Source organism: Limulus polyphemus, unplaced genomic scaffold, assembly GCF_000517525.1.
Source record: "Limulus polyphemus unplaced genomic scaffold, Limulus_polyphemus-2.1.2 Scaffold1177, whole genome shotgun sequence".
Classification (NCBI taxonomy): Eukaryota; Metazoa; Arthropoda; class Merostomata; order Xiphosura; family Limulidae; genus Limulus; species Limulus polyphemus.
The window spans coordinates 266782-279367 of record NW_013666787.1 but is presented as its reverse complement, the minus strand read 5'-3'; the positions used below and the strand labels follow the sequence as shown (position 1 = coordinate 279367).

At 32.9% G+C, this 12586-nt stretch overlaps 1 protein-coding gene across 5 annotated transcripts in view; it reads right to left on the bottom strand.

The window, feature by feature from the left end:
* The window catches only part of LOC106462474 (endoplasmic reticulum mannosyl-oligosaccharide 1,2-alpha-mannosidase-like), a 29135-nt gene extending 19661 nt beyond the window's left edge, over positions 1-9474 (bottom strand). The window contains exons 1-5 of one of the 5 annotated variants that reach the window (XM_022389750.1): positions 9457-9474; positions 7872-8019; positions 6649-6933; positions 6276-6351; positions 4306-4491 (exon numbers count right to left, since the gene is read on the bottom strand). In XM_022389750.1, coding sequence (XP_022245458.1) covers positions 4306-4491; positions 6276-6351; positions 6649-6933; positions 7872-7937 — 613 coding nt within the window. In that variant the 5' untranslated portion in view covers positions 7938-8019; positions 9457-9474. Of the gene's footprint in view, positions 1-4305; positions 4492-6275; positions 6352-6648; positions 6934-7871; positions 8020-8654; positions 8901-8971; positions 9095-9456 lie in introns of those variants that run through there. The other 4 variants (XM_013922400.2, XM_022389749.1, XM_022389748.1 and 1 more) reach the window with 4 other exon arrangements.
* Between the last annotated feature and the right edge of the window lie 3112 nt (positions 9475-12586).

The window sequence follows — 12586 nt, the reverse complement described above, 5'->3', positions numbered from 1 at the left end:
GATAACTATTTGGGCATTATAAGGATTTCGCATGTGAAATTTCGACATTTTCTGATTCATAAAAGTATTTTTAATGTTTGCATAGATAAGGAAGATGTGAAAAGAAAAAAAAAGGCATGAGAGAAACATTGCTTTACAAACCTTAAAACTTAATAAAAAAATTATATATTTTGCATATGGAAGCATTGTAACGTTTACAGATAAACTGGCAAATTTCGTTAACATTCACTTACTAATTTAAAAGTTATAGCATGAAACTATAAAAAGCAGAAAATAGTTATGAAGTTGGTCCCCATGAACTGAGCCTGGGTTGAAAGAGTTAAAATGATCACAGGTTCCAATCTAGACCCCCACAGGTCCAAAAGGGGGTCTATCCATTGAGCATTTAAATATACCTCCTCCTGGCAGTGATAAGCCAAAGCATGCTGTTCCGATAAACATTGGGGACAAGGCATAGCTATCCTGTTGTGTAACTGAGTGGGAAATCTCCCAGCATGAACAGCAATATCAGGAGGAGAAGGAAAAGTAGTCACTTGCCGTCCTTTCTGTCAACAAGAAAGAAGTAGTCAAATGAAATAGGAGAGACCCCCAAAACCACACAAACCTGAGTAACCAACTGAAGAAAAGGCACTGGAGGTGGCTGATCAAGATGATTCTCTGTTGAAGCTGACCTAGTAAAAGGAGGAGCCTGAAAAAGAAAAAGTGAGTCTAAATTCTCCCCAGTTGGTTCCGGGTCATTTGCAAAAGCTGCCTTAGAACCCTCCGGAGATACACCCTCATTCTGCATATATTTCTCCATCTTGCAATGGATCCCGTCCCCTGACTGTTGACAAACACCAGATAGCAGAGGTGGAAGAGAAGAGGTCTGGTTGGCCTCCGTAGTAGAAACATTAACTCAGGAATTCATACCCGTTGATACGTTTTTTTTTTGTTAAAGTAATTTAGAAATGTAAATGAAGATATAACCATAGTATTCAACCACGTTCAAAGTCACAACATACATTGTGAATAATCACAACTCTCCTATTTATAGAAACCCATGCCAAATGTTTTGTTGAGAAAAAGTGATTACATTATCTGAACGAGGTGCTTATATACAGTACCTAGATAGAGGGCTCATTTGAAGTTGGCGGAGAATTTTGCAAGTTAGAATTTACCAAGGGCAATCGAGTGGGGTATGAAAGACTAGAGCAAGCATTTTTGATGCTTAGATTGGCAAAGAGTGGAAACCCTGGAGATTGAGAAATAGCTATAGTGTCAGTGGAGATAAGTATGTTTTGGAAGTAAGTCTATAAAAATTACCTGGGTTTTTAGTGTTCCTTATTATTACTGTTTTGCCAGTATTATTAATCAATGTCATTTTTGATTAATTCAAGGTTGGTCATCTCAGTCAGAGTTATGACTCATGAAAATAATCAACTTGAAATTAGTCTTTCCAATTATTACTGTTCCAAATATCCAAGTCTCATATGAAAAAGATATTAACTGAACTTAATCGATTAATGAGTCTGAGAATTAACTGATTAGAAACTTTTACTAATCACTCAGCTTTACTTGCGAAACTAGAATTTTATGTCACTTGTCAGACCAAATTTGATGCGAGAGAACACACAGTGTTCTGAAAGTATTAGACGTGGCTCAATTTAATGAACATAGAATGGATTCTATGCAGAACTAGAATCAGCTGATATGTTATTAAACAAATTAAGAAAAAAAACCAAGCCCTAGTCATGCATATTTCTAATGCTATGAATGCACTTACTCAAATCCAGAGAGTTGTATGCTGATGGCCTTTAGAGAAGTTATCTTTTTCTACAGGAGCAAACCAATAAGATCTCAGCTAGAATTTATTAAAGAAGATTATAAGTCAATTCTACACTAGACTCAATGTGGCATACTGCTGTACTTGTGTAATTATCTTGTCCTTCATTTTCCAAGTTAGGGGTGTAAACTAACAGCTGAGGAGGAGATACTGATGGTGCTGGCAAAAGCACAGTTGAACTTAATGACCTTACTTATTGATTTGGAATAAGTGTTTTTGTGTCCCACACCAGTTCTACTGTTGGTTTGATGTCATGCATGAATACCTAAAAGAACTTGTGATGTGGCCAGAAAAAGACTTCATATAATTGCCAAGGCATTTGGGTATGATAATTTTAAGAAGACAGAAGTAATAATTGACTGTTTTCAAATTCCTAGAGATTAAAATCTGCATTTAAGAGCTCAAACATTATTCTCATTATAAGGGATGCTACAGTGTGAAACTTCTGATTGGTATAAATCCCAACAGTGCTGCTATATTCCTGCCTGACGGTTGAATTGGTCATACTAGTCATGGATTCATAACAGCAGAGTGTGGACTGTTAAACAAACTTAATTCTGAAGATGTGGTTTCAGCAGATTATGGCTTTGCAATGAAGGAGGACTTTGTTATCAGACTGGTAACATTACTGATATCTGTTTTCACCAAAGACAAGTCACAACTCTGAAAAAGAAACAATGGAGCCAAAGAAGTTACCCAGAGTAAAAATCCACAATGAGCATTTGAAAAACCAAGTAAGATTAAAGAATTTTTAAAGGCATATTGCCAGTTTCTTTTATCAAATGCCAAAAGGGCCATGGCTCTACAAGCATTATTGTCAAGACAGCACTAATAAACCTATCACATTCTGTGTTTTGTGTAAAGGAGGATGGAATGAAATACCTGTAAGCAAACTCATTAGACTCTTTTGCACAAAGTTTCTCATTTAGTAGTTTTAGACATTCTATAAGATACTATTGCTATTATCTGATTTAGCAGTGTGTGTGTGTGTGTGTGTGTGTGTGTGTGTGTGTGTGTGAGAGAGATAGTGTTTATGATTTGTTGTATTTTATGACATGTATGCATACTTTTTTTTTCTGGGTAATATTTTGGACCTTCAAATCACTGTAATATTATGTATTTATGAAAATATAGTCAAAGAAATTTGTGTAACAAAAAATAACATAAAAAGCAAGAACAGTGTTTAAAATGCACAATAAAAACTTTGGTCACCAATGATCAACATTAAATGGCTTCAAATCCCTATTTTGACTCCACTAAAATTGATAAGTACTGTAGACATGGAGTCAAAATTGGGATATGTACAATTAGAAAATAATGTAGACACTATTTCCAGCCTAATTTGTTTACTTTTTAGAGTCCCTAGTTTTACACTTGAAAATATGATCTTTGCATTTTGATTCAATTTGTTTCTGTACTTTTTTAATGATCCCTCTTCCATTTTTTTAAATTAAAAATTTTGAATTATCATGTAAGAACATACAACACTGAAAAATTGTTACCTTATATTTTGAATGTCTTTTGTATAACTACAAGTCAGTTAAATATTAATGACTTTTTACAGATCCATAATATAAAAATGTTGAGCATGTTATATTAAAATGACTGGAATATGCAAATAAGTCAGTCGCATAATAATCACTGCCAATATAAAGTCAGAGGATGTATCACCACTCATTTTGACATTGCTTGGTGTTACATAGGTAAAGAGTGATGTCATGAAAAATTTCTTGCTTTAGGGAAGAACATAAAACAGCCATTTTCAATGCAAATTATTCATACATGCAGATCATAAAGGTGTGTTTGGATCGGGAATTTAGAATTTCCAAGATGGGGGATATCCAGATACTTAATGACATTGGAAGACAAAGAAATATGGAACAACTTGGAACACCAGGACTGTCCAGAAAGAGACCTGAAACAAGTTTTATTCTAACCATGGTAAGCAAAATGTAGTGTCTTGTAACAGGTGAAAATCCACAAACAAAGGTTTGTGGAAAAAGCAGTTCATGTGCCTTTGGCCACAGTATGTAATATAATTAAGAAAAGCTTCCATCTGTAAAAGTGACACAATTTGCTTCCATGACATATTATGTTCAACTGTTGCATACTTTAAGCAGCCAAAGAATGAAATGGGTAATCATGCTATTAAGCATGATGACACAGCACCTATGAATTTCTATGTTACTGGACTGTTGAAACAGACACTGCAAAATTGTTGTCTTCCTACACTAGAATGCTTATGGAAATCCCAGGGAGTAGTGATGTGTTTCCGACATGACAGCCTTATGATGGAGTCTTTTGCAATAGAAACTACACTGCAGAGCTATTGTCAATATGAACGGCCATTATACAGAGCATGAATGGACCTAGTAATATGAATTGTTACAACATGGTGAGGCTTCAAAATAATTCTAATATAATGTACTCAACCTCTTTAAATTTATCTAAAAGTTAAAACTTAAAAATTAATTACACCATACCTTTTTTCAGACCCATAACATACATTGTATCCAGAGCATCAATTAAAGTGAGACCTACTCCAAACCAGTTATGAAAGGACTTGGATACAGGTTTTAAATGATCTTGACCCCATGCATATTCTCTATATCCTTTCCAAGCATGCTTGAACGCATCAACAACAGCTTTTTGATATGGGTTGGTTGGACCTATTTAAAAACATAGGTGTTTACATACAAGACAACCAATATCAAAGTTATTTACTCAAGAAAGATCAGTTCAAATTTCTCATAAGTATGAACAATGAAAAGAATTTCATTTTCACAAGTACAAATGACATTCTTCCACAGTTATTATACTATCCACAGTTCTAAGGATTTTTACTTTATGTTGTACTGTTGCCAAAACACAATAACAATAAATTGATATGCATAAAGTTACCTTTCTATCTCCTTTTCTTGAATAGGACTAATTTGATTTTTGATTAAACTTAACCTTGCATGAAATACAAATTTTCATTAGTTTGTACATTAAGCTGTTGTCAGCTTGTACAGGCTTTGACTAATTTATGTGACACTTTTTTTATTTATTGTCTTAATTACTGTAAAAATTAATTTTGTTATACTGGTTACATAAAAGAAAAAAAATTAGCTATTAACTTGTGATACAAGATATACATTATAAGTGATGGCAGTGCAAGTCACTACACACACTATGAATCACAGCTGTGACCTCGACTGAAGGTGTTGGCACTACAAGTCACTACACACAATATGAATCACAGCTGTGACCACGATTGGAAGTGTTGGCACTACAAGTCATTACACACACTACGAGCCACAGCTGTGACCTCGATTGGAAGTGATGGTACTACAAGTCACTACACACACAATGAGCCACAGCTGTTACCTCAATTGGAAGTGATGGCACTACAAGTCATTACGCACACTATAAACCACAGCTGTTACCTCAATTTGAAGTGATGGCACTACAAGTCACTACACACGCTATGAGCCACAGCTGTGACCACGATTGGAAGTGATGGCACTACAAGTCATTACACACACTATGAGCCACAGCTGTGACCTCGATTGGAAGTGATGGCACTACAAGTCATTACGCACACTATAAACCACAGCTGTTACCTCGATTGGAAGTGATGGTACAACAAGTTGTTACGCACACTATAAACCACAGCTGTTACCTTGATTGGAAGTGATGGCACTACAAGTCGTTACACACACTATAAACCACAGCTGTTACCTTGATTTGAAGTGATGGTACTACAAGTCACTACGCACACTATGAACCACAGCTGTAACCACGATTGGAAGTGATGGCACTACAAGTCATTATGCACACTATGAGCCACAGCTGTGACCTCAATTGAAAGTGATGGCACTACAAGTCATTATGCAACTATAAACCATAACTGTGACCTAGATTAAAAGTACACTTGACTAACATTTTATTCATGATAAGTATCAACACATAAATGAAACTCTTTACCAAACAGCATCAAAAAGAAGCAATTGATGATGATGCTCAGCCATAGGGAAGTATCTTTACTAGCTCTTCTACTGTGTATTGAATAAGTATGTGTAATAGCAAAATTCTGCATAGAGTAAAACGTTATATAATAATGATAGCACTTGGTTTTAGTACTAATAGATTATATATGTACTAGCAGAGATATACCTAAGAATGGTAACAAAGGAGAATTTCTACTTATCAAAATATACAATGAACATTTTCATACATGATAAGCCCTCAGTTATTAATGATTTTTTATAATGAGAAGGGTCCCAAAAGATTTTACTTGTCAATCAGAGTAGTTTATTTGCTGAGGAGGAACCATGGGAGAAAATTAGATACTGTTTAATACTATGTAAAATTTTATAATATAAGAAAATCATGTACAATCACAAATGACTGGTCGTCAGGTTTCTTAAATTACGATTTATATAAAAAGACTATTTGTTGTTAGTCTTACCAGCTGCTTCAAAAGGTTTTTCTTCTTTCTGTCCCAAAATTTGTTTTACTACGTCTTTTGAAGTTACTTTCTTGACCTGACAAAAAGTTACATAAAATACTGGGTAATCACCAACAAATTTATAAATTTGGTAAATTAACAACAACAAAAAATGTACCTCTATAAGCTAATTATAATAATGAAAAATTTAATACTAATTCATTATCATATAAACTATTCAGTTTGTTTAAGCACTTTTATCACTGTCAGTTTAAAAGAATGAAAATTTAGTTTGTATTAATTCTGTTTTTCTCTCTCATTTTTAAAGGAAATAAAGTTTAGGACTTATATTTAACCTAAAAATATAAATGATATTTACTCATATAGGACTTACTTCTTTCTTGCTCTTATTGTGAGGAGTTTCAATTTGTTGTCCTTTACCAAATACTTCAATTTGCTCATTATTTTGTGGCTTAACTTGCTGATCTTTCTTTAAAGATTCCGTAAAAGAAATAGGGAAGGTGATTTTTGTAATATCATTCTGTTGGACAAGTTTACTTTTCTTCATTTTAAGTGGGAGTTCTCTAAATGCAGAATACACATAAATCAGTGACAGAAAGCAAACTACCAACAAAATAATGATGACGAATCGAAGAAATCTTGGTAGGCGGTTCCATTCCTAGAAACAAACAAAATATCACTACATCTATAGTAGAAATTATAATTAATGATCATATACTTTCATTAATTTATATTATTATTTTTTTGTTAGTTAAGGAATGAATTTTTTAGGAAACAACACAAGTTCATTTGTCATGTTACCATGTACCATTTAATTTTGTAATGTGTGTGTATATATAAATATATATATATATACCTTAAAATTGTTCTTTGAAAATCATTGAAAGTGTAAAGAATTGAAATTTGATCCATAAACTACATTTTTATCAACGTTATGTCTATAAGCTTTTTTTTTTTAAATTGCGTAAAGTTTGAAAATAATGGATACTTTTTAGTGATTAAAAAGTTGACACTAAATAGCAAAATTCTATCAGTATATTTGGTCAAATTATTATTAAATTGGACTATTAACTTCTAAACTAAACTACATGTAAGTACTTCTATGACTGTATATTACAAAAACTGTTGATAAACTGACATTATATATATATTTTCTATAGTTTGGGAATTAAATGGTTTAAAAGTTTTCATTAATACATAACTTAACAAAAATCATAATGAATCAAATGAGTGGGTCCCAAATTCAATAGTCTTGGGGTTATTAATGTATTTTTAATATAATTATTCTTGTTCTTTTAATTTTTATATCTTCAAATGCATATTAACAAAAACAATAAGAAATATTTAAAATCAATCAAAAATACCATTACTTTCATTTATATAATATTCAGCAAGTTTTTGCTGAAGTGCAAAAGTCTTCACTGGCTTCATCATTGAAAATGACTTACTACCATTACTTAATTCTACTTTTCTACACTGGTTAATTATAAGACTACTTATCATACTTGCACTGCTATCTTAACCATAGACCTAAATGTCAGTTAAATTTAGTACTCATTAACATTAATAATTCTATGGTATGAATTTCACACATACCCGCCACATACTTCTTTTATTTATTGACATCTGCTGTATATCGGATATGGAAACGGAAAATGACATGGTGCCAGTTGTTTTGTCTTCTGTGTTTTTGGTGCTACTATAACCTTCTTACGTTTTATTACAATAAATGTCAATGAAGTGTCTAAAAACAAAAACCATCAAATTTGAAAATCTTAAAACACTAGTTTTCCTGATAGTGCATAATATGCTTCTAAATAGGACATTGAAATTAAAAAACAATAAAAAACAGATATTTAGATCACTTTCCTCAAAAAGAAATAGCATGTGAAAAAGAGTTTTAAGCTAATGCATTTGTGGTTGTGGGAGGGCCACAATATCTACAAGTATCTTTTAAAATAATATAAACAGTATTTATTACCATAAGGTCATTTTTTCCCTTATAACAAACAAAAAACAATATTTATGAAATTCTCTCAGCAGTGATCACTTTCGGTTAAAAGAAAAATGCCTTGTAATTTTTAAAACAAGAAGTAAAAACAGGCATGTCATACTAACTTAACACTGTTCAATAAATTTTGGGAAACAAAAAGACTATTGCAGGTTGATGCTTAATTATGTCTCATCCTGCCTCACACCATCAGTATATACTAATTATAATCTAGTAGTAGTAATATTATTACTACTACTATTACTACAAGTCCATTTAATTTATTTCTTCCCCCCACAGAAGTTTATACTTAATTGTAAATTATTTCACAAACCTAACTCTTAAATAAAAATTATCACGCGTGATAGCACGAATTAAAGTTCTCTTACTTTTCATAATAATATTAATAATGTGGTAATACTTTCTATAGTATGTTTTATAACTTCATCACTTATTTTTTTGTGCAAATCGGTATTAAAATTAAAGTTAACTTAGCACTGGCACTGTGGCAGTAATCACCCGCAACACTTCCAGTTTTACTTTTTAATTTTAACTATGCAAGTTTATATCAAAAGTTCACGACATATCAAAATGAAACTATAATTATACACATGACTTTCATTATTTAAGCAAAATTTCCAGTATATCCTATGAAATGGATTTATTTTCCATTTTTGATACCTGAAAATTTAACAAAATCAACTACCTTTAAGTTTAACCTATTTTTCAATATCATAATGACTGTCGAATACTAATACTTAGTAATAGCACTACTGACATCGTTAGCTAGAACATTTGGATCAGTGATTACTATGTAAAGCGTCCTCCTCCGGTTTACAAAAATATTTAGTGCTAATGCAAAATAAGTCTACCCATCTTTTAATTTTTGCATATAAAATATATATTGCACTATATTTTTGTATCATTACACATTATCATGACATTGTTTCAGAAATAATGTGATATTTTCCTTATCTTTTTTATATTTTTAATTACTTTAGTCTGCGACTTTGGTCAAAGGGACTTGCTGCTCTTAGGAGGCGGGGGGTCAAGATGGGGAACTGCCCCAAAATTCTGGCCCAAATAGTTTTCGGACACAAATCATCCAAAATATTCGGGAAAATTATATTTGCAAATTGATTACATCTTTTCAGAAGATATATTACTCAAACATGACATTTTTACTTGCACCTTTTAAACACTTTAGCGACATATGGCTCCGCATGGAAGTCATTGGAACCATTTTTTCCAAGCGACTTTAAACCTTATAGTACACGATTTTAAGGTCGATTGTATATTTTTGCTTGCCCCCCCCCCCAGTCAAAATCAAGCCCATACACCTATGTTTGCTGCTAAAATCAATTATTATTTAAAACAAAATATAACATATAATATATAATAAAAAATTTAAAGACAACATGGGGAATGTTGGTCTAATTAGGCTTTTCTATCCACTAAACAAAACATTTTTGCATTTTACATTAACTTAGTTATTTAGCATTTTTCTTTATTAAACAGTATTGTCAATTATGAAAATTGCTTTATGGAAATAAATAAAAGCAAGCATTATATGCTTTACGATTGCACATATATATATATTATAAAACATTTCAAGGTACAGAAAAAAAAATGTGGTAAATTTGAACCACCTGTTTATGTCATGGAATATCAAGTCATTCTAAAATATTGCAGAATTGTTAGTCTATCTATCTATCTATCTATGGACAATGTAAAACATTGGGTCTAAAATATTCAGAAAATACAACTCACCTAGATCCTGTTAAGGTTTTTTTCTTTCCCTCACACTTTAATCACACCAGTAGATTCTCCAGGGATAATGTTGTTTTGTGGTTGGCCACCATGGTGGTCTTGAAATCCTCCAAGACTTCTTGGCAAGTGTTCTTTCTGCATCAGCTAGCTTGTTCCGCAAGTAATGCATCTCATCCTCTGCCAATATTCTCTCTATTGCAGAGAGCCCAATTCTTGGTTTAGTCAGCAGCCATTTCCCCAGTTGAAAAACACCTGTAACCATGTTGTTCTCTGTTGTCGCTGATGGAAAACTGATAAAAATGCTTACTTTCAACCTGGTCTTATTGTTTTCTCACTCTGTGGTTGTCATACAAACAGTGCCCAGTTGGAAGGAATGAGGGTTGATACTGTAACAAGCTCATACATATACATTTAAGCTGATTCAGGCTAGATGATGCCAACCATAACCTTTGATCAATATTCTTTACCATTGCTTCATTGTCTTTCCTTAAGAAACTTCTCTCAGTTACTAGCTTTGTATTAGTTTTTCGCATGATCTATAAAGTTTTTAACTGTGTGGGTGATACTTTCCACACCCACCCCAGTACATTTACAGCTTGCATTGTCATGTGTTATTACCACATCTTGTACTAAAATAATGTTAATAAAATGTTCAGTAAAACTGCGTGCCTATTAAAATATTACAATTTGAATAACTGAAAATATTATATTACAACCAAATAAAACACTAGGTACACCAATTTTATATTTGTTATGACATCTGAGCTACTGTCTATGGAGTTCATTTACTAATGATAATTTTACACACTCATGAATATTTCGGTCTGATTCAACTGAAATATTTTTTTGCACTACCCTTTATGAGAAACGCCAGTTAAAACTATTTTCACTTAAGTGTACTGTGAATCCCTTTGTTAGTTTTATCTATTACATTCACTACCTGACAAATATTTCAATAACAAAATTGAAAAATTCTCTTTCTAAAATTACCCAAAATAACTGTGTTTTCAAATAATACCTTCCAGATTAGTAATTACAGTTAATATCACACCACCAATTCTTAACACCGAGAATACATCTTTTTTCTCCATGCACATATTGCCCATTGTTATAATTCTTTCATTTTTGTTATATAATGCTCCAAACTGAGTATGTAATGTTCCTATACATACATAACACCACATAGATATATTTATTTATATACATATATCGCTATGTACGTATATGTCACTACACATCATTAAATATTACAGTAGTTTATATCATATTGTCTGTGGCTTCTTTAGTATTGTTGCGTCAGTGAGGTCACGTGACTAGTATCACGCCACGTCCTTCTCGAACCTTCGTGAATTATCGGGAGACTACTAGATTGGGGTAGTCTGGTATATATAAGATGATCACAACGTGACGGAACAAGGAGTAATTGAACTGCAGTCAGAGAGAGTGTGTAATTGAACTGAGTATTGTCGAGCACGAGCACGTGAGATGTTATAGCGTTTGTTATAGAGCGACTGTTGAAATTAAGTGTATCGGTAAAGTTGTATTCGGAAAGAATAAACCAGTTTTATTTAAGAAAGGACTTGTGTCGTTAAAGTTTCGTCGGAACGAATTTACGGAAAATTAACTAACGAACGGAGACGTAACAAATTGGTGTCAGAAGTGGAATAAGAAAAAAAATGGAAACGAGAAGCGGCAAATCAAACTACAGCTTAGCAGATTTGATGGCAGCAATACAAGAACAGCAAAAGAAACAAAAAGAACGAGAAGAGTAACAAGAAGAAAAATTACAGCAGTTCTTGGAGGAAAAAGAAAATAAACAAGAAGAGAAATTACAGCAGTTGTTAGAGGAAAAAGAAAAGAAACGAGAAGAACGAGAAAATAAACAAGAAAAGAAACAAGACGAGAGACAACAGCAGTTGCAAGAAAACCTGCAACAGTGGCAGCTCGAACAACAAAATAAACAAGAAGAGAGGTTACAACAGTTGTTGGAGGAAAAAGAAAAGAAACAAGAAGAAATATTACAGAAGTGGCAAGAAAACCTACAACAATGGCAGCTCGAACAGCAAAATAAACAAGAGAGACTACAGCAGTGGTTGGAGGAGAAAGAAAATAAACAAGAAGAGAGACTACAGCAATGGTTGGAGTAGAAAGAAAATAAACAAGAAGAGAAGTTACAGCAGTTGTTGGAGGAAAAAGAAAAGAAACAAGAAGAGAGACTACAGCAGTGGCAACTGGAACAAGAAAGGAAACAAGAAGTACAAACGGAAAACATTAAAAGCGAATTAGATACATTAAAGGATGATCTATTGTCTTTTACACAAGGAGGATACATTGACCATCAACTTAATCAGCCCCAGACAATGGCAAGCCCCTTCCAGACCCCGCAGTTAAACCCTAATGCAGACATCTTCAGTCCTGTTAGAAGTCACATCCAGATATAAATGTCAGTACTAGGAGTGATCCAGTACGAAGGAAGCCACAGAAATTCGATGGGAAGGCACCGTGGGAAGCATACAGAGCACAGTTTGAGCTACTGGCAGAGATGAATGGA